The sequence below is a fragment of the Balaenoptera musculus genome, chromosome 6 (genome assembly GCF_009873245.2).
Source record: "Balaenoptera musculus isolate JJ_BM4_2016_0621 chromosome 6, mBalMus1.pri.v3, whole genome shotgun sequence".
NCBI classification, from domain to species: Eukaryota; Metazoa; Chordata; class Mammalia; order Artiodactyla; family Balaenopteridae; genus Balaenoptera; species Balaenoptera musculus.
In genome coordinates, this window is record NC_045790.1 from 2,893,276 (window position 1) to 2,918,298 (window position 25,023).

Here is a 25,023-nt window from a genome sequence, read left to right on the forward strand (position 1 = left end):
TTTTAACATTTTTTCTTTGTCCTTAATTTTTGTCAATTTGATTACTATGTGTCTTGGCGTGTTCCTCCCTGGGTTTATCCTGCCTGGGACTCTCTGTGCTTCCTGACAACTGTTCATTTTAGGACAACTTGAAAGAGCCATATTGATTCCCACCAGGACCAAATGCTGTAGCTCATTCATATGCTGGGAAAATACTAACTGTGATGGAAATGTTTACATACACAAGGATGGCGGGAATGACAGTGACATAAACTTCCTAATTCCTTAAAGGACCTGATGACCTTACAAGGACGGGGCTTGGAATGCTGGTAAATTGTTCTACAGCAATAGAAAACGGATACAGGGTATTTATGATACTGTCCTAATGAGATCCCATTCTTGCACATATTACATATATATGCATAGAAAACATCTAAAAGGATAGATATAAATGCTGGGGGTGAGACACCAGTGGCTTTTACTTTATTCCTTATACTTACTGGGTTGTTTGAAAAAAATTAAGTGAGCATATATTTAATAATCATATGGGGAAAATAAAGATCTTAAAGGTGAGAAAGAAAATCATTAAAAGTATATCCCAAGTACCTCAAAGGAGTCTAGTAGATTGAAATTACGTAACTGATAAGAATGTGCTTTTGAAAGTTGTGTAGTTTCATAAAAATACAATGTAGTACATTTTTCTCAGTCCTTAATCTCTCCTCCTTACTTAGAATTAATAGGAAGACGTTTAGGTATGTTTAGATTCAGAATTTTATTTTAAATGGATTTCTGTGCCATAACATAATGTCTGTGATACTCTTACTAAAAATTATGTATAACAGTCAAATTCTAACAATTTTTGCAACAAGCTCTCATTACATTTTCTTCAAAATAGGAAAAGTTCACATTACATACCATTTTGAACATGATTGTTTGCTTACAGATAATTTACTGTAAAAATGTTATTTTCAAAGAAAATTTATGGGAAATGATAAAGCAACTACAAAAATCTTTACAATAAAATCCAGGATAAAAATATTTTTTGTGGGTTGAAAATTTATCAACATGTATAGGTGGATTATAAATATATTTTGGCAATCTGATGCGTTCAAGGTCACTTTAAAAGTTGTCTAGTTAAATTACTACAGATATGACGTGTTTGGTGAAACCCAATCTGTAAGTCTGACACCAACAATCATTTCTTCCTGGTAAAACATAGAAATAATTTATCTGAAAACCGTGAGTGCTATGAAGAGTTCGATTTCTTCATAAAGATTCCTTTATAAGTTGGGCTAATCCCTGGAAGGCCTAAAAGCGAACAGAGAGAAGAATTAATAAAATTAGGATGCTGTTTAGGAAAAGTCTGTCATAACTTTAGAAATTCAAACAAAGAGTATCCATCTTAGGTTGAGATCAGACAGTGAAAGGTCAGGATTAACCTCAGTTTTATCTGGGTCAGAGGCCGTCATGTCCACTAATATATGTAGACGGAAGCATATCAGAGTCCCAGGAAATGTTTCAAATCCTTATTTCCTCAAAATCATCATTTTCTCCCAGAACACGAATTATTTTTTTCATATACTCTCTCACCTGCACGTGCCTTCTGTATAGTTTCAGTTGTCCAGCTCTACGCATATATAACTTATGAAAAGCATATTTAGTGACATGAGAAAGCAAGTCAATCAAGAACACGCCCGGAGACAACCCATCTCCAAGGATAAGTATACATTCTTCTTACACTTACTGGACTCTTCAGTTTATGGCTCTTCTGTGGGTTCCTGACACACAGTTCTTAGGAACTTGCTTCTTCGTTTCCTGTAATCCTGGTTAAAGCTGGACTTTGTGATTAAGCAATTACTTAACTCTAATCATTAATATTATTCTATTTGACCCCTCCTCAAGAGATAGAGATGGATGGCTCCATGAATTTGTACTATGGCTCATGTTAATTCCATGAGGGAGTGAAAGAGGTTCTCTTTTTAACGTGTTGATAATTTGCCAACACTGTTGAGCAGGTCCGACATGTATTCATGAAAGCAATAAAATTCAACTCCAATTTGGTCACATCATTTGTCTATAGAAGCCTGGCAGCTTCTTTGAATGGTAGTTTGTGACTTTCCAACTAATACCCATTTTGCAGAAACCCAAGAAGATATCAAATAATGTTGTAACTCCCAAAGTGAACACAAAAAATAAATGGATATCTAGTTTTACTCTAAAGAGAATATTGTACTCACCATGTCCATCTGCTCCGGAGAAGCTAAAGAGAAGGATGCTCTGAAGTAGGGGCAAGGAGCTGAACTATCAAGGTAGAAGTTATATCCAGGAAGCATGAATATCTAAGAGAGTTTATGGAAAACACGTGATGTACCATTAAAGAAAACTAAAAGGAAATATAGGTGAATCTAAGCTCAGAGTGGAGGATGACTTTTAAACTTAAAAAGCAATGAAAGAAATCACAAGAGAAAAATCAATTTATATAAAATTACTGCATGTCGTACAATAAAACTAAAAGCATAGAAATCAGTGTTTACAATAAATACAGCAATTCTACCTCTTCTCCATATATTATAAAGAATGCACAGAAACAGAGGAAAAACTTTAAAATGGACAAGGACAGCTTATTCAAGAAATAGAAATGGTAATAAACATGAATAAATGTTTAACATAACTAGAAAAGTAAAATAAATCCAAACAATGAAATATCATTTTAAAAAATATTTTATTTTATTTCATTTTTTTAAGTTAAACTATAGCTGATTTACAATGTTGTATTAGTTTTGGGTATACAGCATAGTGATTCAGTTATACATATGTGTATATGTATATGTATATCTATCTCTCTATCTTTTCTTTTTCATATTCTTTTCCCTTATAGGTTATTATAAAATATTGAGTATAGTTCCATGTGCTATACAGTAGGATCTTGTTGGTTACCTATGTTATACATAGTAGTGTATATATGTTAATCCCAAACTCCTAATATATCCCTTCCACCCTTTCCCCTTTGGTAACCATAAGTTTGTTTTCTATGTCTATGGGTTTATTTCCATTTTATCAATAAGTTCATTTGTATAATTTTTTTAGATTCCACATATAGTGATATCATATGATGTTTGTTTTTTTTTCTGTCTGACTTCACTTTGTGTGATAATCTTTAGGTCTATCCATGTTGCTGCAAATGGTATTATTTCATTCTTTGTTTATGGCTGAATAATATTCCATTGGATATATGTACCGCATCTTCTTTATTTATTCATTTTTTGATGAACATTTAGGTTGCTTCCATGTCTTGGCTATTATAAATAGTGCTGCAATGGAACATTGGGGTGCATTTATCTTTTTGAATTATACCTTTCTCCATATATATATTCCCAGGAGTGGGATCCCTGGATCATATGGTAACTCTATTTTTAGTTTCTTAATGAACCTCCATACTGGTTGCACCAATTTAAATTCCCACCAATAGTGTATGAGGGTTCCCTTTTCTCCACACCCTCTCCAGCCTTTATTATTTGTAGACTTTTTGATGATGGGCATTCTGTCTGGTATGAGGTGATACCTCATTGTAGTTTTGATTTGATTTTCTCTAATAATTAGCGATATTGAGCATCCTTTCATGTGCCTGTTGACCATCTATATATCTTCTTTGGAGAAATGTCTTTTTAGGTGTTCTGCCCAATTTTGGATTGGGTTATTTGTGTGTGTGTGTGTTTTTTTTTTATATTGCACTGTATGAGCTGTTTCTATACTTTGGAAATTAATCCTTTGTCTGTCACATCACTTGCAAATATTTGTTCCTATTCCGTAGGTTGCCTTTTTGTTTTCTTTATGGTTTCATTTGCTGTGCAAAAGCTTTTAAGTTTAATTAGGTCCCATTTATTTATTTTTGTTTTTATTTCCATTACTCTAGGAGACAGAGCAAAAATGATATTGCTGTGATTTATGTCAAAGAGTGTTCTGCCTGTTTTACTCTAGGAGTTTTATAATATCCAGTCTTACATTTAGGTCTGTAAACCATTTTGAGTTTATTGTTGTATATGATCTTCGAGAATGTTCTAATTTCATTCTTTGGCATGTAGCTGTACTGTTTTCCTAGCATCATTTATTGTAGAGACTGTCTTTTCTCCATGGTATATTCTTGCTCCTTTGTCATAGATTAATTGACCATAGGTGCATGGGTTTATTTCTGGGCTCTCTATACTGTTCCATTGATATATATTTCTGTTTTTGTGCCACTACAATACTGTTTGGATTACTGCAGCTTTGCAGTGTAGTCTGAAGTCAGGGAATGTGACTCCTCCAGCTCCATTCTTCTTTCTCAAGACTGCTTTGGCTGTTAGGGGACTTCTGTGTTTCCATACAAATTTTAAAATTATTTGTTCTAGTTCTGTGAAAAATGACCTTGGTAATTTGATAGGGATTTCACTGAACTTGTAATTGGCCTTGGATAGTAAAGTCATTTTGACAATATTGATTCTTCCAATCCAAGAACATGGTGTATCTTTCCATCTGTTTGTGTTGTCTTCAATTTCTTTCATCAGCATTTTATAGGTTTCCAATTACAGGTCTTTTGCCTTTTTAGGTAGGTTTATTCCTAGGTATTTTATTCTTTTAGATGTGATGGTAAATGGGATTTTTCCCTTAATTTCTCTTTCTGATCTTTTGTTGTTAGTGTATAGAAATGTAACACATTTCTTTGTATTTATTTTGTATCATTCAACTTTACTGAATTCATTGATGAGCTCTAGTAGTTTTCTGGTAGTATCTTTAGGATTTTCTATGTATAGCATCATCTCATCTGCAAACAGTGACAATTTTACTTCTTCTTTTTCAATTTGGATTCCTTTTATTTCTTTTTCTTCTCTGATTGCTGTGTCTAGGTCTTCCAAAACTTTGTTGAATAAAAGTGGTGCGTGTGGGCATCCTTGTCTTGCTCCCGATCTTAGAGGAAATACTTTCAGATTTTCACTGTTGAGTATGATGTTAGCTGTGGGTTTTTCATATATAGCCATTATTATGTTAAGGCGTGTTCCCTCTATACCCACTTTCTGGAGAGTTTTTATCATAAATGGATGTTGAATTTTATCAAAAGCTTTTTTGTCTCTATTGAGATGATCATATGGTTTTTATTCTTCAATTTGTTAACGTGGTGTGTCACACAGATTGATTTGTGGATATTGAAAAAAACTGCAAAAAATACAAACATGTGGAGGCTAAACAATATGCTACTAAACAACCAATGAATCACGGAAGAAATTAAGGAGAAAATCAAAAAATACCTAGAGATAAATGAAAATGAAAACATGATGATCCAAAACCTATGGGAGGCAGCAAAATTAGTTCTAAGAGGGAAGTTTATAGTAATACAGTCGTACCTCGGGAAATAAAAAATCTCAAATAAACAACCTAACCTTACACCTAAAGCAACTAGAGAAAGAAGAACAAACCAAACCCATAGTTAGGAGAAGGAAAGAAATCATAAAGATCAGAGCAGAAATAAATAGAGACTAAGAAGACAATAGAAAAGATCAATGAAAGTAAAATGGAACCTGGGTCTCTGACTCACGGCAGGAGGAGAGGAGGTTATAGACCCCTTTTTTGAAAACTGTGAGTGAGTCAGAACTAAGCTGGGTTGTGTTAAGTCTTTGAGATTGTTGTCTAGTAAAATCATGACATTCAGAACTTTAAGAAACTGCTTGTTTTTTCATGGTGTAAATCTGGCCCCTGGTTGTTGAAGTTAGATGAGCTGGGAATGAAATGATTTGGGGGCATTCTGGGGAGAAAATTTCAAGGCAGAAGATGAGTTTGTTTGTTTGTTTTTTTGTCCTGATTAACAATGAAATGAAAACCATCATTTCTGCCAATATTGTGGAACAATTTAGGGATGTGCCAGAAGCAAGTTTCTGTAGAGAAGGAGGGGATGGTAGTAATCTCCTTGCAAGATAACCAAAATTTGGGCTAAGGCAGCAGTGATAGAGATTACTTAGAAAAGGTAAAGGTACGTGCAACAGGGTATATGGAATAAAAGAAAGGGACTGAAAAAAAAATGACAATAAATATGAAGTCTGTATCCTTAGCTCCTAGTTCAGGGATACACACAAACAGCCACTCATCAAATGTGCTGGAGAATAATGGCATTGATAAGAAAGCAAAAAAAAAAAGTAATAAAATTGATTTATTGTACTAAAATGCACTTAGATGAGTTAAGTCATTTAAGTATTTATTAAGCACTTTCTATGTACTGTTATTAGCATTAAAACAATTCATAAAGCATGAGTCCTGTGGTCAAGTACGATGATTACAGGGAATGAGTGACTTTCCCAGGGGAGTGGATTGGCTCTCGGGTCCAGGCAGCTAGTTCCCAGCTCTGACCTCTAGACTGTCTCTTATGCTCTAGCACAGGAGTTTGCCAACAACAACACGATCTGTTCTTTGTACTCACTGCCTCAAGACAAAAGTGATACTAGAAACAGAACTTGGTGTTTACAAAAGAGTGACGAACATGATAAAGGAATTAATTAATGGAGAACGGTTGATTGATTTTGTAAATTGGAAAGCTACACAGAAGCATATTTAGATGTCTCAGCTTAATTAGTGCCTCTGAATGAAATCTAAGTAGACTTATGATTTAAGTACAAAAGGAGGAAAAAAAACCTAGAAGAAATCCTTGCGGGCTAATTTTAAGTGAAGAAAACAGTATATAAACTTTTCTGTGTAATTTTAATCATGTAACATAATTGCAGAGCATTATTAAAAAAAAAAACCCCAGACTAAAAAATGGGCAGAAGACCTGAATAGATGTTTTTCCAGAGAAGAAATGCAGATGAACAACAGGTACATGAAAAGATGCTAAACATCACTAATCAACAGGGAAATGCAAATCAAAACCACAATGAGATATCACCTCACACCTGTAAATATAGCTGTTAACAAAAAGAACACAAATAACAAGTGTTGGCGAGGATGTGGAGAACAGGGAACCCTCCTCCACTGTTGGTGGGAGTGCAAATTGGTGCAGCCATTTTTGAAAACAATATTGAGGTTCCTAAAAATCTAAAAATAGAGCTACCATATGATCCAGCAATCCACTCCTGGGTGTATATCCGGAAAAAAGAAAACACTAATTTGAACAGATACATGCACCCCAATATGCATTTCAGCATTATTTATAATAGCCAAGATATAGAAACAACCTAAGTGTCCATCAACAGATGAATGGATAAAGAAGATGTGGTATGTGTGTATACACACACACACACACACACACACACACACACTCAATGGAATACTACTCAGCCATAAAAAAGAAAGAAGTCCTGCCATTTGTGACATGAATGGACTTGAGGGGTATTATGCCTCGTGAAACAGGTCAGAAAAAGAGAAATAACATGTTATCACTTATATGCAAAATCTAAAAAAATAAAATGAATAAATACAACAAAAAGAAACAGGCTCACATATAATACAGAACAAGTTAGTTGTTATCAGTGGGAAGAGGGAAGGGAGGAAGGACAAGATAGGGGTAGAGGATTAAGAGGTACAAACTATTATGTATAAAATAAAGAAGATACAGGATTTATTATACAGCACAGGGAATACAGCCAATATTTTATAATAACTTTAAATGGAGTCTAATCTTTAAAAATACTGACTCACTATGGTATATACCTGAAACTAATGTAATATTGTAAATCAACTATACTTTAATAAAAAAATAATTTCATAGCCAAAACACTAGATGTATACAACCTCTTCAAGAAAATGTATCGCAAGTGGTCATAAAATCTGGGTGGTAAAATTATGGGCTATTTAAAAATTTTTCATTCTGCTTTAATGAAGTATAACGCTATCATGAGTATGCTTTACTTTCATAATCAGGAAAAAAAAATCCTTCTATTGTAAATACTAATGGCTTATATTTATCAAGCATTTACTATATGCCAGGTATTAGTCTAAGTGCTTTATCCATATTGACTGCTTTCATCATAGCAACCCTAAGAGGGAGGGATTCTTATTATCTGCATTTTCCAGATGAAACTCAGGAAGGGCAACTCATCCAGTGCCACATATCAGGGCAGGGCTGGAGCTAGGATTCACACCCAAGGACGTGACTCCAGAGAATGTGCTCTTAGCCACTAAGCTAATCAGTAGCTGAGCTGAATGACTGTATTTCCCCTAGTTTAGACCAGGAGACTAATTCTGTAACCCAAAATCTATTATGATCTTAGTAAGGAGATAATGTATCTGGTAGGCAAACATTATGCCTTGGGTTGGCGGGCAGTGATAAACATCTCTCACCATTTTTATTAAGATATTACTTTAAAGAAAAAATACAGATTTTCTTCCTGTTTTACCTCTTTCTTAAAGGCTTTCTCTTCGATCAGTTTTCTTACATCATGAAGGCCCTTAATTTTAACCCATAAAAACATTCCAGCAGTAGGAACATGCCATTCTGCCAAACCTACAAACAAAAGAAGAGAAGAAATATTTCCCGAGACCATTTTTGATGATGTCAACTATATCGCTGAAATGACAAATTGCAGTAACTGTAAACTAGTGTTTCCAAAAAAGTTCCTTTGGTGATAGCATTTTTAAAAAATATAGTTTTAGGAGTCCTGAAAATTGGTGTCCTGAGTTTTATTTTTAAAAGTGAGGGGAGGGTTTGAAAGGGAGAGAGGGGACTCATGTGTATATTTCTGATTTTAGTGGGTCTCAGGGCAGTGCAGGAAATCCAGTGCCATGCCCACCTCCCTTTCTTAGAACTGTCCCTAAGCCAAACGTGGCTCTTTCAATTTTAGAAGAGGATTCCTCAACTCTTTCTAGAGCCTTCTAGTGTTTCAATAAATCCTATCATTTACATAATCGTTCAGAACTCCAATGAATTGAAGTTTTTATCGCAATGTAATTAAGAAGTACTTAAAATTCAGGAATTCCTGGTGTATTTGTAGGCTTTATATTTCATTGAATATAAGGATAGAGAAACCAAGAAGGAAAAAGAGTTATTTTGATTTTGATTATTACCTTTAAAAAAAAAAAACCTTGATGTTGATTAAAACCTTTTTTTCAACTTCACTATAGGAAGTGGTAGAATAGTACTCTTATCAAAAAGATAGTAATTGTGTTTTTACCAGGACTACATAGGGAACAAGATATGAGGGAAATAAGAAGTGAATACTTTGTATTTACTATTATTCCTACAAAAGGCATTTTCAGTGGTGTAATTAAAGCCAGGTAATTCATTTTACTTTCTTCCTTAATAGAAAATAAAATCTAAAGCATTCTGAAATCAAATTAGCAATAGAAATACTAATGATTAATGAGGTTAATGATTAAAAGACAAATCATCTGTAATGAGAAATCCACCTTAGAGTGTACTTAGTTTGTACTATTGTACTATTTTGTCTTTATAGAGTCTAGTTAGAAAAGGAATATGTTATGTCATAATTCCTTTTCTATTTGGAGCAAAATTTTGAAAACCTTTTGAGTACAGATATTATTTAGCTTTAAGTAGATTATTGCTGGTGTTAGACTAATTAGCCATTTTTCTTTAAACCACAGATTCTTTGCAGCAGTCAAGTATAGTAGAAATGCGTAGAATTGTGCCAGGGTTTGTGCTGTTACTTCTGAGATTATTTATAAGGTAACATTTTCTTGACAAGAATACTCCTGGACCCTGTTTCCTTCCCCAGGGTTATTAACAGTACTCTGTGGTGTGTATCACTCACTCATATAAGGGCTACGGTTCATCCCAGGACAGGATATAAGTTCCACTCACCACTTAACCACTTGTCTGCAGCTGCCAATAATGCATCCCTTTGCTTTCTATAGAAATCAATAACCCTAAAAGAACAATAAAACAAAAAGGTGTGTTTAGTACATTGATTGCAGAAATTAAAAGGCTCTGAAGTCCAGTCTGTAAGAATCTGTTTTCTATCTTGATGAAAATGTTGAATTCTTGATGAGGGAATAGAAGCATATTTATTTGACCTGTTGGGTGGTAAACTTTTTACCATTGTGGTTTTTCCATTATTTTGGAATAATTCAAAAATGAAAATTAATAGACTGAAGTCCATTTCTATATAAAGTATGGAACCTAAAATACAATACCTGTCTACGTGAGCCAGGAAGCCCTCTTCTCCCCATTGGTACAGAAGCTGTGATACCAGGAGCTAAAAGGGATGAGACAGTAATAAGGTCATCATTCATCCTCTAAAATGTGCTTTTTGCCCAAACGTAAAAGCAAACCACTCTTGATCATGTGCAAGCCACCCTCAGAGGATGCTACAAGCTGCACCAAGCTTTGTAGAGCTAGCGATTTATAATAAGGTTGATTATTAACAATGACAAGAATAATAGTAAAAATAACAAATATTTATATGGTCCTTCCTATGTGCCGGAAACTGCTGTACCATATGAACGTATTTCAGCTAAGTTGATCTTCGTAATACCCTTATTAGGCAGGTCATTTCTAATCTACTGAGGAAGAGACTGAGGCACGAGGTGAAGTTAAATTTCCTGAGGTCACTGCTCCTCAAAGAGCCTGGACTTAAATCAGACTGTGCAGCCTGAGATCCACCCAATAACTGCCGCCCTGGATGGTCTCTAAATATAAAACACATACAGTCGTAGAGGGTTTCTACAGGCGTGTGCTCCATTCGCCATGTTTCTGTTTGGCTGAAGGCTTCCCTAAGCTGTGCGGCTGACAGGGTCTTGGTGCTTCGGCCTGGTGTCAGGCCTGAGCCTCTGAGGTGGGAGAGCCAAGTTCAGGTCATTGGACCACCAGAGACCTCCAGGCTGCACATAATATCAATCGGCAAGACCTCTCCCAGAGATCTCTGTCTCAATGCTAAGACCCACCTCTACCCAATGGCCAGCAAGCTCTAGTGCTGGACGCCTCATGCCAAACAACTAGTAAGACAGGAGCACAACCCCTCCCATTAGCAGAGAGGCTGCCTAAAATCATACTAAATTCAATCACACCTCAAGAAACAAGAAAAATCTCAAATAAACAAGAAGAAAACAATAGCAAAGATCAATAAAACTAAAAGCTCGTTCTTTGAGAAGATTAAAAAAATTGATAAACCACTAGACACACTCATCAAGAAAAAAAGGGAGAAGACTCAAATCAACAGAATTAGAAATGAAAAAGGAGAAGTAACAACTGACGCTGCAGAAATACAAAGGATCATGAGAGATTACTACAAGCAACTATATGCCAATAAAATGGACAACCTGGAAGAAATGGACAAATTCTTAGAAAAGCACCACCTTCCAAGACTGAACCAGGAAGAAATAGAAAATATAAACAGACCAATCACAAGCACTGAAATTGAAACTGTGATTAAAAATTTTCCAACAAACAAAAGACCAGGACCAGATGGCTTCACAGGCGAATTCTTTCAAACATTTAGAGAGGAGCTAACACCTATCCTTCTCAAACTCTTCCAAAATACAGCAGAGGGAAGAACGCTCCCAAACTCATTCTACGAGGCCACCATCACCCTGATACCAAAACCAGACAAAGATGTCACAAAAAAAGAAAACTACAGACCAGTATCACTGATGAACATAGATGTAAAAATCCTCAACAAAATACTAGCAAATAGAATGCAACAGCACATTAAAAGGATCATACACCATGATCAAGTGGGGTTTATCCCAGGAATGCAAGGATTCTTCCATATATGCAAATCAATCAACGTGATACACCATATTAACAAACTGAAGGATAAAAACCATATGATCATCTCAATAGGTGCAGAAAAAGCTTTTGACAAAATTCAACACCAATTTATGATAAAAACTCTCCAGAAAGTAGTCATAGAGGTAACTTACCTCAACATAATAAAGGCCATGTATGACAAACCCACAGCCAACATCATTCTCAATGGTGAAAAACTGAAACCATTTCCTCTAAAATCAGGAACAATACAAGGATGCCCACTCTCACCACTGTTATTCAGCATAGTTTTGGAAGTTTTAGCCACAGCAAGCAGAGAAGAAAAAGAAATAAAAAGAATCCAAATTGGAAAAGAAGAAGTAAAGCTGTGACTGTTTGCAGATGACATGATACTATACACAGAGAATCCTAAAGATGCTACCAAAAAACTACTAGAGCTAATCAATGAATTTGGTAAAGTAGCAGGATACAAAATTAATGCACAGAAATCTCTTGCATTCCTATGCACTAATGATGAAAAATCAAAGAGAAATTAAAGAAACACTCCAATTTACACTGTTAGGAATAAACCTACCTAAGGAGACAAAAGACGTGTATGCAGAAAGCTATAAGACACTGATGAAAGAAATTAAAGATGATACAAACAGATGGAGAGATATACCATGTTCTTGGATTGGAAGAACCAACATTGTGAAAATGACTATACTACCTAAAGCAATCTACAGATTCAGCGCAATCCCTATCAAACTACCAATGGCATTTTTCACAGAACTAGAACAAAAAATTTCACAATGTGTATGGAAACACAAAAGACCCCGAATAGCCAAAGCAATTTGAGAAAGAAAAACAGAGCTGGAGGAACCAGGCTCCCTGACTTCAGACTATACTACAAAGCTACAGTAATCAATACAGTATGGTACTGGCAGAAAAACAGAAATATAAATCAATGGAACAGGATAGAAAGCCCAGAGATAAACCCACGCACATATGGTCACCTTATCTTTGACAAAGGAGGCAAGCATATACAGTGGAGAAAAGACAGCCTCTTCAATAAGTGGTGCTGGGAAAACTGGACAGCTACATGTAAAAGAATGAAATTAGAACACTTCCTAACACCATATACAAAAATAAACTCAAAATGGATTAAAGACCTAAATGTAAGGCCAGACACTATAAAACTCTTAGAGGAAAACATAGGAAGAACACTGTTTGACATAAATCACAGCAAGATCCTTTTTGACCCACCTCCTAGAGAAATGGAAAGAAAAACAAAAATAAACAAATAGGACCTAATGAAACTTAAAGCTTTTGCACAGCAAAGGAAACCATAAACAAGACAAAAAGACAACCCTCAGAATGGGAGAAAATATTTGCAAACGAAGAAACTGAGAAAGGATTAATCTCCAAAATATACAAGCAGCTAATGCAGCTCAATATCAAAATAAAAAAACAAACAACCCAATCCAAAAATGGGCAGAAGACCTAAATACACAGTTCTCCAAAGAAGATATACAGATTGCCAACAAATACATGAAAGGATGCTCAGCATCACTAACCATTAGAGAAATGCAAATCAAAACTACAATGAGGTATCAGCTCACACCGGTCAGAATGGCCATCATCAAAAAATCTACAAACAATAACTGCTGGAGAGGGTGTGGAGAAAAGGGAACCCTCTTGCACTGTTGGTGGGGATGTAAATTGATACAGCCACTATGGAGAACAGTATGGAGTTTCCTTAAAAAACTAAAAATAGAACTACCATATAACCCAGCAATCCCGCTACTGGGCATATACCCTGAGAAAACCATAATTCAAAAAGACATGTACCACAATGTTCATTGCAGGTCTATTTACAATAGCCAGGACATGGAAGCAACCTAAGTGTCCATCGACAGATGAATGGATAAAGAAGACGTGGCACATATATAAAATGGAATATTACTTTGCCATGAAAAGAAATGAAATTGAGTTATTTGTAGTGAGGTGGGTGGACCTAGCGTCTGTCATATAGAGTGAAGTAAGTCAGAAAGAGAAAAACAAATACTGTATGCTAACACATACATATGGAATCTAAAAAAAAAAAAAAAGTTCTGAAAAACCTAGGGGCAGGACAGGAGTAAAGACACAGACGTAGAGAATGGACATGAGGACACGGGGAGGGGGAAGGGTAAGCTGGGACGAAGTGAGAGAGTGGCATGGACATATATACACTACCAAGTGTAAAATAGATAGCTTGTGGGAAGCAGCCGCATAGGCTAGGGAGATCAGCTCGGTGCTTTGTGTCCACCTAGAGGGGTGGGATAGGGAGGGTGGGAGGGAGATGCAAGAGGAAGGGGGTATGGGGATATACGTATGCATATAGCTGATTCACTCTGCTGTACAGCAGAAAGTAACACAACATTGTAAAGCAAGTATACTCCAATAAGATGTTTAAAAAAAAATTTAGTTCCAGAAATTGAACAAATGTTATGATAAAAATAAAGAGATAAATTGACAAAAAACCAAACCAATAAACCTCCCCCAAAACACATACAGTCGATACATGAAGTTATACAATATATTCAGAGATTTTCTATCCAAAATGGAAGTTCTAAATGTTGTAAATGGATAGTGAAATTTGATTGATAACAGATACAGAAAATATGGAAAAAGTCCCCAACTTGATAAAACGCGGGGACACGTGCACTTTGTGGAGTGTATAATGTCAAAGAAATGTCCATTCTACATAAACTACACCTTTTGAGTTCTTAGGTAGCAGTCCTGTCCTTATCGTTGGTTCTCAAGATTGCCTTAGGGATGGGTCCAATCATTTCTCAAAGCTTGTGAAGAAATTTATACATTCGCCACAAATAATTTTACTGTATTTAATTAAAATACATTCCAGCCGCTGTTTGTAGGGAGCTTAGCACATGGGCAGTGAAGGCAGACATCGGGCCACCACGCAGGTCTGGAACCCTTGCTCTCAGATTCCAGGACAACGAAGCTAACAGTGTGTTACTTCACCAAACCTCTTCCGTCCTGTTGAGTCCAACACAGTTTTTATGGGATTCCTGAGCTAGATGCCAGGACACAGATGAATAAGATCTCTGACCCTCAAGGAGCTTGGTCTACACTGTGAAACAGCACCAGGTCCATTCAAATCTCTTTTGCCTTTTAGAGCAAACATCTGCTGTGTGTGGTCTCCTAACTGGAACTAGAGATGCAATCAGTGATTTCTCTCCCTGCCATGTTCACTCAGTCTTATTTGCCAACATCTCTTTTGTTTTATGATCTGATTCAAAAAAATTCCTATTTCCTAAGTTGTCCGTACCTGGGCAAAAGTGCTGGGATGCATTGTTGAAACTTGTATGTGTAAAACAATTCTCTCGATCAAGGGCTTTGGACCAGTTATAAACCCTATTCGCAACCTGCACAAAGAGAGAAAAGGCACAATACCAACCCTGCATTAACAATTAATACCATGTTAGTGATTTCATGGGGGAGAATTTTGTGACCTGGGGACAAACACACTTAGACATTCTAATAAAACTACTTATTTAAAATACACATTTAAACTTAATTGTACACTTAAAATAGACCATGTATTTCTAAATGTGCTCTTTCGTAGATGTAACCAAAAACCTGACCAGTCCCCCTACAGCTATAATTTAATGGCCAAGTATCTTTGACCACAGGGGACAGATTGGGAGAAAAGCCTGGTATTAATAGTCAGTCAAATGGGGAATACAAGCATCTTAAATGAGAAGAAGTGTTTGCACTAAAAGATGCTGAGGTGCAGCCTCTGTCACCTGTAGATGCAGCCTGAAGGCACAGCCAGGGCCTTACCCAGAGGACAGGACTTTGGAAAAGGAGTCAGCTCGGATGACACGCCCATCAATGTCCATGGACAGAAAAGTCGGTGCCCAGGGCTGGAAATGGAAGAAAAATACTGTTGGTTTGGGAAGTCTGATAGAGACTGTATCCCTACTTTGTGCAGAGAGTGGGGAGGAATGGATTTGGAGAACAGTAGGACAAACATCCTTTTTCTTGTCTTCATCTCAGCCCTTTGAGATGGCGTAAGAACCAGAGATGCATGTTCTTCTATTCGTATCTGCCGATCTTCACGGCTTTTCTGCCAAACACACACACACACGTCCTCTCACTTGCTCATGATGCCACTTCCGTGAGTTTAGGGAAACCTCACACCAGACCTCCTTGTCCCAAGGCTTGAGATCCAGGATGAACAGATTTCGAGGAAGGATTCAAGAAAAACTAGTTTGGAAAAGACCAAAACGAAGAGGGCCATCAGCATTCTGATGCTGAGGGCTGTTAAGAGAATGCTGACTCTTAGACCAACTAGAAACACAAAAAAGGTGCAAATGAAGATGAGCAGTGTAGTCAGTGTGCAATGCTGAAACTTCCATATTTACTTCACAAGTAAATGCCAACGAGAAAGGGGGCCATGGTCGTGTTGAAGGTGGGCGGCAGGCAGACATGGTATTCAGGCCAACTAGATAAAAAGCCAAGAGTTCTGTTTCTTCTCTGTAGATATCAAGTGGGGACTGAGTCCATGTGTTTGTTCTGTGCAGGCCTGAGAGCAAATACAGTGTTGGATTTTGAGGAATTGGGCATTGGGAGTCTGTACCACTACTGTTGTCTCCTAGGAAACCATGCTCGTCCACAGTGGTGTACGTATATAGTGGGAAGGGATCTAAAAGTCCATCATTCTGCAGGTAAGTCCCCGGCCCTAAGTGACAGGGATGGCGAGTGGGCAGCATGATGCTAGGAACGCCCCTCCTCTGCCCACCGCCACCTCACTGACTGAGCGCGGCCCTCCTTCTCCTTCAGCCTGGACACAGCTCCCAAGTCCTCGGCCCATCAGCCACCCCCGAGAGACCGAGGTTGACACCCAAGGAGACGCCCACTGCATAACCCTGGTACGATGTCGAAGGAGCCACGATCTGGATTTGGAGTCCAGACGACCCTCACCCTTGACTCACTCGACCCTCCACGTGCCTGGCACAGAGAGCCAGCCACTGTTCTAAAGGTAAGGAATTTCTAGAAAGAGCAGTAATACCAGAGATGAAAATACTCAGCAGCCCGGCTAAACTCAAATCAGCGCAGTAACTTACAGCCACTTATCTACTGATTGTGGGCTGAGTTGACACTGCACTTACCTTGTTGAACTGCATAAAATAGTAAGGATCGTCTTCTATGATGAGGAAGTCATATTTTCTTGCGAGCTAAAAAAGTTAAAGGAGCATATTTATCGCTTCAGATCGCTCGAAGATGAAAATCACTTGGAATCATAGTTCTTTGTACTCATTCATTCATTCACCCAAGAAGCCACTGAGGGCTCCCTGTCCTAGGAGCAGGATGAAGACAGGAACCAGCCCTGAAAGCTCTGTCCTCAGGGAACTTATGTTCTGGTGGGAAAGACAGAACAAACATGCGCCAGTGGATAGTGAACAGAGGACGAATAGGAGGGAGGCTTTGAGGGCTGGGCGGAAGGTTAAAGAGGGTCATGTTTGAGAGAGAGAGAGTGACACGGAAGCTCCAGGAGAGCTCAGGCTGGCAGGAAGGCTCAGGCGTGCAGATGACGGGGGAGAAGATTTTAGACTGAGGGACCAGGGGCGAAGGCCCTGGGGGTGAGAAAATACTTGGCATGTTTAAGGGATAGACGATTATAGAAGGCATAGGTGTGTAAGGGACGGAAGGAAGTCTGTGTAGCTGCAACAAGAAGGATGTGGGAGACCCTAGCCTGAGAACCAAGGCCCAGGTCGCATCACCGTGCGTGGCAGGTGAAGGACTCTCATCTTCTTTCAAGTGCGGGGAAGCAGCTGGAGAAGGGCTTGTAGATCTACACTGGAACAGGAAGGACGCCACGAGCCGGGGGAGGAGCTGTGAGGAGGGGGGCAGTCACAGGGTCCGGGAGGGCGGGCGGCCGAGGGGACGGTGGGTTTGAATAACGTTGGTGGTGGGAGCCACGGGATGGATTGGAGGTGGGGATGAGGGGAAGACAGAAGGAAGAGAGGGGAGGAAGAGGTGAGTTTAACACTACACCAACCGTAACATCTCTTTCAACCAAAATATCAATTAAAGGGAAAGGAAAACCTCATAGTCAGCAAGAGCATAATAGTTTCTTTAAATTCATGGGGACCCTTTTATTAAAAATCATCTTCCTTGAGAGCGAGAGGCTAATCAGAGAAGGAACTTGCAGAGCACTCTTCTAAAGGGTCAGAAAGAAACAAGAGCACAGCCACGGAACCCATTCTTTGAAAATACCTCATAGATTTCCTTTTTGCGGTTAGTTGTTAATGAGTTCCCGGCAGGGTTGTTGCCATTTGGGACAGTATAAAGAAATTTGGGGGTGTTTTTCTCGGGGTTCTTTGAATCTTCTGGTTTCCATCTGGAAAGTATTTCTCTGAGGGAGTCTGGAATAATCCCGTGTTCATCACTGGAAATGTTAATCATGTTGCAGCCCAGAGGCTGCACCTGTGGAGGACAGGAGGAAAGAAAAGCCAAGACTCAGACATGATACAAAATATCCTAGTCACTGGTTCTTACAGTAACGAAAATGTTACCGTTTATACCCTTAAACACAAACCTGCACTCAGCCCTACACCCAAGGGCTGAGGTTGTATTTTCTGATTCCATTGTTGCCCTGGTTAAGCTTCCATTATGGTTCAAAAATATCTCCTGTCAATTCCTAGAGGAAGGGTGGACTTCCCTGCTCATATATGTCAGGCTTGGCCAGGGGTCTGGCTTTGGTCAATGAATTGCGTGCAGAAGTGATGGGTGTTCCTTCCAAGCAGAAGCTTTAAATCCCAGCTTGTGTCTCTCGTTCCCTGTCCCCTCTGCTCTAAGACTGGCAGCGGTCCAGATGACACTGCTTCTGTCACTCTGGGGCCTGGGATGAAGATGGCCTGGGACAGAGCTCGGGGACCTGACCGTGGACACGGCGTGTGAGAGAAAGACAGAACTTTGCAGCCATAGGCCAGTGAGATAAGGAGTCAGCTATTCCACAGCATAACCCAGCCTCTTCTGACTGTATCATCTTTATAATTATGGTTAGAACTGCTTCATAAAATGGGAGTTTATTAAGGAATTTTTTTACAAAGTAAATTAATCATATAAAGCATCTGTGATGCTAATACATAAAATAGTTATAAGCAGTGGTGATATTAAAAATATTGGACAAGTGGTGTAGCATGGGCACTTCAGATACATCCTGTAGGCCCCGTGCCAGGCCAGCATTAGCTCTGTACCATGGGGGGTTCAGGGTGGTCTTAGGAGAGGGACCAGGGGAGCCAGGGAGCAAAATGGCAGTGGCTTATCAAGGCATGTGGAAGTATTTCAATACTGTACCAGTTGCAGAGGCTGAAGTTGAAAGTAGTGGCCTTGCTTATAGACACAGTTTTATAAAAGTCTTGTATTTTTATGTTGTATGTTCATAAAGAAAAAATTGGGACTTATTAATAACAAGCAAAGGAAACCATCAACAAAATGAAAAGACAACCTACAGACTGGGAGAAAATATTTGCAAACAATGCAACTGACGAGGGATTAATTTCCAAAGTATACAAACAGCTCATACAGCTCAATATCAAAAAACAAAAAAGCAAAAAATAAACAACCCAATCAAAAAATGGACAGAAGACTGAAGTAGACATTTCTCCAAAGAAGACATACAGATGGCCAACAGGCACATGACAAGATGTTCAACATCGCTAATTATTAGAGAAATGCAAATGAAAACTACAATGAGGTACCACCTCAAATGAGTCAGAATGCCCATCATCAAAAAGTCTACAAATAATAAATGCTGGAGAGGGTGTGGAGAAAAGGGCCTCTGACATTGTTGGTGGGAGTGTACATTGGTATAGCCACTATGGAGAACAGTATGGAGGTTCCTTAAAAGACTAAAAGTAGAGTTACCATATGACCCAGCAATCCCACTCCTGGGCATATATATGGAGAAAAGTATAATTCAAAAAGATACATGCATCCTAATGTTCATAGCAGCACTATTGACAATAGTCAAGACATGGAAGCAACTTAAAATGTCCATCAACAGATGAATGGATAAAGAAAATATGGTACATATATACAATGGAATATTACTCAGACATAAAAAAGAATGAAATAATGCCATTTGCAGCAACATGGATGGACCTAGAGATTATCATACTAAGTGAAGTAAGTCAGAGAAAGACAAACATCATATGATAGCACTTATATGTGGAGTCTAAGACAAGGATACAAATGAACTTATTTACAAAACAAACAGACTCACAGACATAGAAAACAAACTCATGGTTACTAAAGGGGAAAGGTGGGGAGGGATAAATTAGGAGTTTGGGATTAACATATACATACTACAATATATAAAATAAATAAACAGCAAGTTCCTACTGTATAGCACAGGGAAGTATATACTCAATATCTTGTAATAACCTATCATGCAAAAGAATGTGAAAAAGAACAGATATATATATATCTGAATCACTTTGCTGTATACCTGAAACTAACATGACATTGTAAATAAACTATATTTCAGTAAAAATTAAGAAAAAAAACCCAATAATTGAGTGAAGTTCTCAGAAAAAAAATGCAAACACATATATTAGTAGTCAAATGTAGACTTATGCACTAAGTGAGAATAATCCAGACCCTACTTATGGCAAATTTAAAAGGTCTTAGACTTTAAAAACACATCTACATGAATAAAACGAGTTGATATTGGGCCATGAGATAAACACACATGGACCGTCATTATATTCCCTCACAGTGTGGCATTGGTTTCTGTTTGGGCATGTGAAAACGTGTGTGCATCGTGCTATTTACATAGACACAAGTTTTACATTTACAGGCATTGTGTAATCTTACATCTTTGGAGTTTAGGAAAATAATGAATAATTAGTATCCAATGATTAAGGCCATTATTTTACTTTAGTTTTTAAAATTGTGGTAAAATATATATAACAAAAAATCTGCCATTTTAACGTGTGGGATTCAGTGGCATTAATTATGTTCATAATGTGTGCATCTCTCACTATCAATTTCCTAAATCTTTTCATCACTCCAAACAGAAACCATGTAGTCATTAAGCAACAACTCCCCATTTCCCCTTCCCCCAGGCCCTGGTAACCTCTCATCAACTTTCTGTCTCTATGAATTTGCCTATTTTTGATATTTAGTACAAGTGGAATCATACAATATTTGTCCTTTTGTGTCTGGCTTTTTTCTTTGAGCCCCTGCAGTGATGGGCAGTGCTTTACTCCTCAGAGAGCAGGTAAGGCTGATGGTTAGACAGTTGTTACATTGAGTTGAAACTGTTTTCCTGTAGTTTCCATCGTTTGGTTCCAGTTGTATGAACCTGAGAACATGCACAGACAAATCTAACTCCTCTGTCACATGGCTAGCTTTAATGTACTTGAGGACAATTCTCATGCCCCCGTGGAGTCTTCTCTTTCTGCAGAAAAGAGCATAGTTCCTAAAACAATTCAACCTATGGTATTATTTCCATTTGTTTGTTCACTCTGGTCGCTCTTCTCCGACTGTGCTCCAGTCTGTATTCACATCGACCCAAAAGTATTGTGCCCCCGACAGTGGTGTGTTCAGACCAGGGCACAGCAGAGCAGGTGATCCGATTCCTCGTTCTGGATATCAGAGTCCCATTAATTAAGACTGGAAAGGAAAGTCCTAATCATACCATGTTACTGTACAGTTATTCTCCATTGACATATGATCATCCTTAGGCATGTGGTAATATAGATGGTAGTGAAAAAACGTCTTTGTAAATTAAGTCACATTTCAGGTGAAATATTAAGAAATCTGGACATGATTTTGCACAACCCAATTTTAGCACCCCTACATTTAGACTTTGTAAGAAGAAATGTATAAAGCAGAGGGTACATTTCACATATTTTGCATATATTAATGATTCTCCTGTTTAAGAAGAAAGATGCTATTTTATGTTTCAGTGGGCAGATAATTCTCAAGGTGCAGTGGTTTCTTCTTATTTGTTATAAGAAAGAGAGTGGCCTTTTGTAGAAGTGTGTACTCACAGCATGAATTGTTCCTGAGTAAATAGGTTCATTTACGAGGATATTATCTCCAGGATTAACGATCATTTCAAATACCTAACAAAAGAAGCATAGGTTAGCTTGGTTAGTTTGATTTCCAGTCTTAGAAGCCACCACCCCCCCTCTTTTTTTTTGGTTTGGGCTCACTAGGATTCTAGAGAAGGAGTTGGCAAGTTTTCTGTAAATGCCAGATGGGACGTATTTTGTGAGCCCCGGTGTCTCCATTGCAACTAGTCATCTCTGCCTCAAGGTGAGAAAGCAGCCGTAGACAATACGTCAGCCGATGGTGTGACTGAGTTCCAGTAAAGCTCTACTTACAGAATCAGACAAGGGCTGGCTTGGCTCTCAAGCCATAGTTTGCAAACCTCCGTTCTAGGTTTAAAAAATATATATATATATAACTGGTTTGGCTCCTAAAATTCATGTATTCCTTCTTTGAATAATTTAAAAATCTTTGCTCTAAGCCAGGACCTATGGAGGTAAACTGATGAGTATAGCGGGATGGTTTTTACCCTCATGGAGGTGCTAGCCCACTGAAAGCTAGATTCTAATCAAATAACGACTCAGATAAATGCATATGTAAAATCGGTGATAGGCGCTATTACGTATAGATGCCAATGCTCTAAGTGCTCATTGTAGGAGGACTTGGGCACTCAGGGAACATAGAGCAATCAGGGAAGGCTTCCCTGAGGAAGTGATGAGTAGGAAGAGGGGGTGACAATACGTACACAGTTTGAGAAACTGAAAGAATCCTGTGGCTTGAGGTGGAGTGTGAAGAGGAGAGTGGAAGGAGGTCAGAGGGAAGTGGGCAGAGAGCGTCCCAGGGAGGCCTTTGGGCCAAGTGAGCCCAGTGAGAATTTTAAGTAGAGGGTGGGACCAGGGAGTCAGGTGACCAGACAGGCATTTGAGAAAGTCATTCTGGCTGCAAACTCAAGGTATCAAAAAGGAATGAGAGGGCTTCCCTGGTAGTGCAGTGGTTGAGAATCCGCCTGCCAAGGCAGGGGACACGGGTTCAAGCCCTGGTCTGGGAAGATCCCACATGCCGTGGAGCAACTGGGCCCATGAGCCACAACTACTGAGCCTGAGTGTCTGGAGCCTGTGCTCCGCAACAAGAGAGGCCGCGACAGTGAGTGGCCCCCGCTCGCCGCAACTAGAGAAAGCCCTCGCACAGAAACGAAGACCCAACACAGCCATAAATAAATAAATTAAAAAAAAAAAAAAGGAATGAGAGTACAGGTGGAGTCTGGGAAGTTTTTAGGCTCATTTGGGAGGTTTTTTGCTGCAGTCCTTGGGAAAGGTAAGGGTGGTCTGGATGGGGTGATGATGGCGGGGCTGGAGAGAACTGCGCAGCATTTAGGAAATCAGAACCAGCAGACGTAACTGTGGACTGAGGGGGCGCGAGGAAGGAGAGGTGTCAGGAGGGACCCCTGGATTTCTGGCCGTGCAGGTGGGGAGGTGGTGGGAGGGGTGCCACTGACTGAAAAATACCCCCAACGCTGTCTGTTCTGAGGGAGGAGCAGGTGAGTGTGCTTTGGTCCATCCCAGGCTGGATCAGGTGGGTGGCTGGCTGTGTGGATGTGCAGGGAGCCTGGAGTTAATGGCATGGATGTGATCGCCTGGGTGCGATGCCCAGGGAAGGTGTGTGTGTGAAGGGGAAGGAGGTGTGGGGGCCCAGCCTCACGGGGCTCCCATACATAATGGACACGGCAAGGGGGGCAGGGCAAGGAGGAAGGGGAGCATTCCAGAAAGGAGGGGGGCTCAGCAAGGCTAAAGGAGACTCAGAGGTCAGGGAAGACAAGGTCCACAAATCTCGGGGGATCTTGAGGACAATATGATGCCTCGTGACATCAGTAGAGCCACACAAGAGATTTTTCCAGCCTAAATCAGAGGGGTCCATTCTGAGTAAATCTTACATGAGTCAGAGAATAATCCTTTCCCAACTTGTGACATTTCACAATCCCCAGGTCAAGCCTCTCCTCCCTATCATTTTAACAAACTGGATCTCTTGACAGACAGCACGGCCATTATCCATTGAGACAGAAGATGTGACATTTTTTTCCAATTTGGACTAGGATGTTCCATTTACTTTTCCTTCGGAGCTTTTGGCGTTTTATGACAAACAGTATCTTCCTCTGACAAGTTCATTGGTTCAGGATTTACAGGACCTCCTAGGACCAAACAGATCACTGGGTGGCTTGTGTATCATCCATGGATCAGATGAAAACCTCATTACATACATTTCCCATGTCAGTTAGGGGACATGAGAAAGTCAAATATCCTAAATGAGGAGGGAGGGCTGTTTATTATCTGAGACAGGGACACCTAAAATAATATCCATCCTGGAGAACAAAGTGGGAGAAATATTAAACCAGATTCCCAGGAGGCCTCTGTAACAAGCATGGCTCTAAGCCACTGAGTTACTGATGCATTTGGCCATCTATGCTATCTTCCTCTTTGATATGACTGACGCTGCAACAGGCAAAGAAGAAACTTTCTTGTGCATCTTTCTGGAAAAAGAAAAGGCACATAGTGTTTCTTCCTAAGAAAAGAAATTCACCGAAGTCCTTTTTTTCCCTACTTGTCTGGGGCATCACAAATATTTCTCTTCAACGATAAAACTGAAACAGCAGCTAATCCTTTTGTTTTTCCTAATTAAGTCCAAAAAGAGGGAGGAAAATTATAGTCTTATTACTTTAATACATTATTATGTAATAATAATTTAATTAAAATTCATTAAAACTAACCAGCTTTCACATTTACATAAAAAAGAAGAGCAAGAAAGCTACTCTGCTTTGAGATAAACAAGAGTCATACTTTCATCTAGATGTGAGGACTGAATATAGAGCCTCTTTATCCAGGACTAATTATTCATGAAAAAGAAAAGAAAAAAAATAGATGAAACAGAGAACCATATATGCAGTCTCTTTATCGGGGGACCCCCCCCCCAGTGGTGGTTACCTCTGTGGAGTCCCTGGAACCCAGGAGAGAGGCAGAGAGACAGAGAGAGAGAGAGAGGGAAAGAGAGAGAGAAAGTAACCCAGAGGAGAAGTCAGCCACAGACACAGACATATACGTAGACCTGGAGAAGCACAGCCAAGAGGGAGTCAGGGTACAAGAGGCAGCCGGCACAGACGATGACACCAGCAGACACACAAAGGAATGACGTTTCATCTCAGGGGTATCAGGATACACCCTCGAAGAATTTAAAAGTCATGCATTGAAATGTCATAACCACAAACATAACTGAAATGTAGCCTGAATCTCTGAGCTAGATGAAAGTAAGCAGTGCTC

The 25,023-nt window shown here is 38.9% G+C and overlaps 1 protein-coding gene across 4 annotated transcripts in view; it reads right to left on the reverse strand.

Annotated features, from left to right (window-relative positions):
• Positions 1–744: 744 nt before the first annotated feature.
• The window catches only part of AADAT (aminoadipate aminotransferase), a 31,658-nt gene continuing 7,379 nt past the window's right edge, over positions 745–25,023 (reverse strand). Inside the window, exons 4-13 of one of the 4 annotated variants that reach the window (XM_036854568.1) lie at positions 21,715–21,789; positions 17,930–18,139; positions 16,822–16,887; positions 15,491–15,573; positions 14,976–15,072; positions 10,090–10,151; positions 9,758–9,822; positions 8,337–8,443; positions 2,217–2,318; positions 745–1,287 (exon numbers count right to left, since the gene is read on the reverse strand). In XM_036854568.1, coding sequence (XP_036710463.1) covers positions 1,246–1,287; positions 2,217–2,318; positions 8,337–8,443; positions 9,758–9,822; positions 10,090–10,151; positions 14,976–15,072; positions 15,491–15,573; positions 16,822–16,887; positions 17,930–18,139; positions 21,715–21,789 — 909 coding nt within the window. In that variant the 3' untranslated portion in view covers positions 745–1,245. The remainder of the gene's footprint in view (positions 1,288–2,216; positions 2,319–8,336; positions 8,444–9,757; positions 9,823–10,089; positions 10,152–14,975; positions 15,073–15,490; positions 15,574–16,821; positions 16,888–17,929; positions 18,140–21,714; positions 21,790–25,023) is intronic. The other 3 variants (XM_036854566.1, XM_036854569.1, XM_036854567.1) reach the window with 3 other exon arrangements.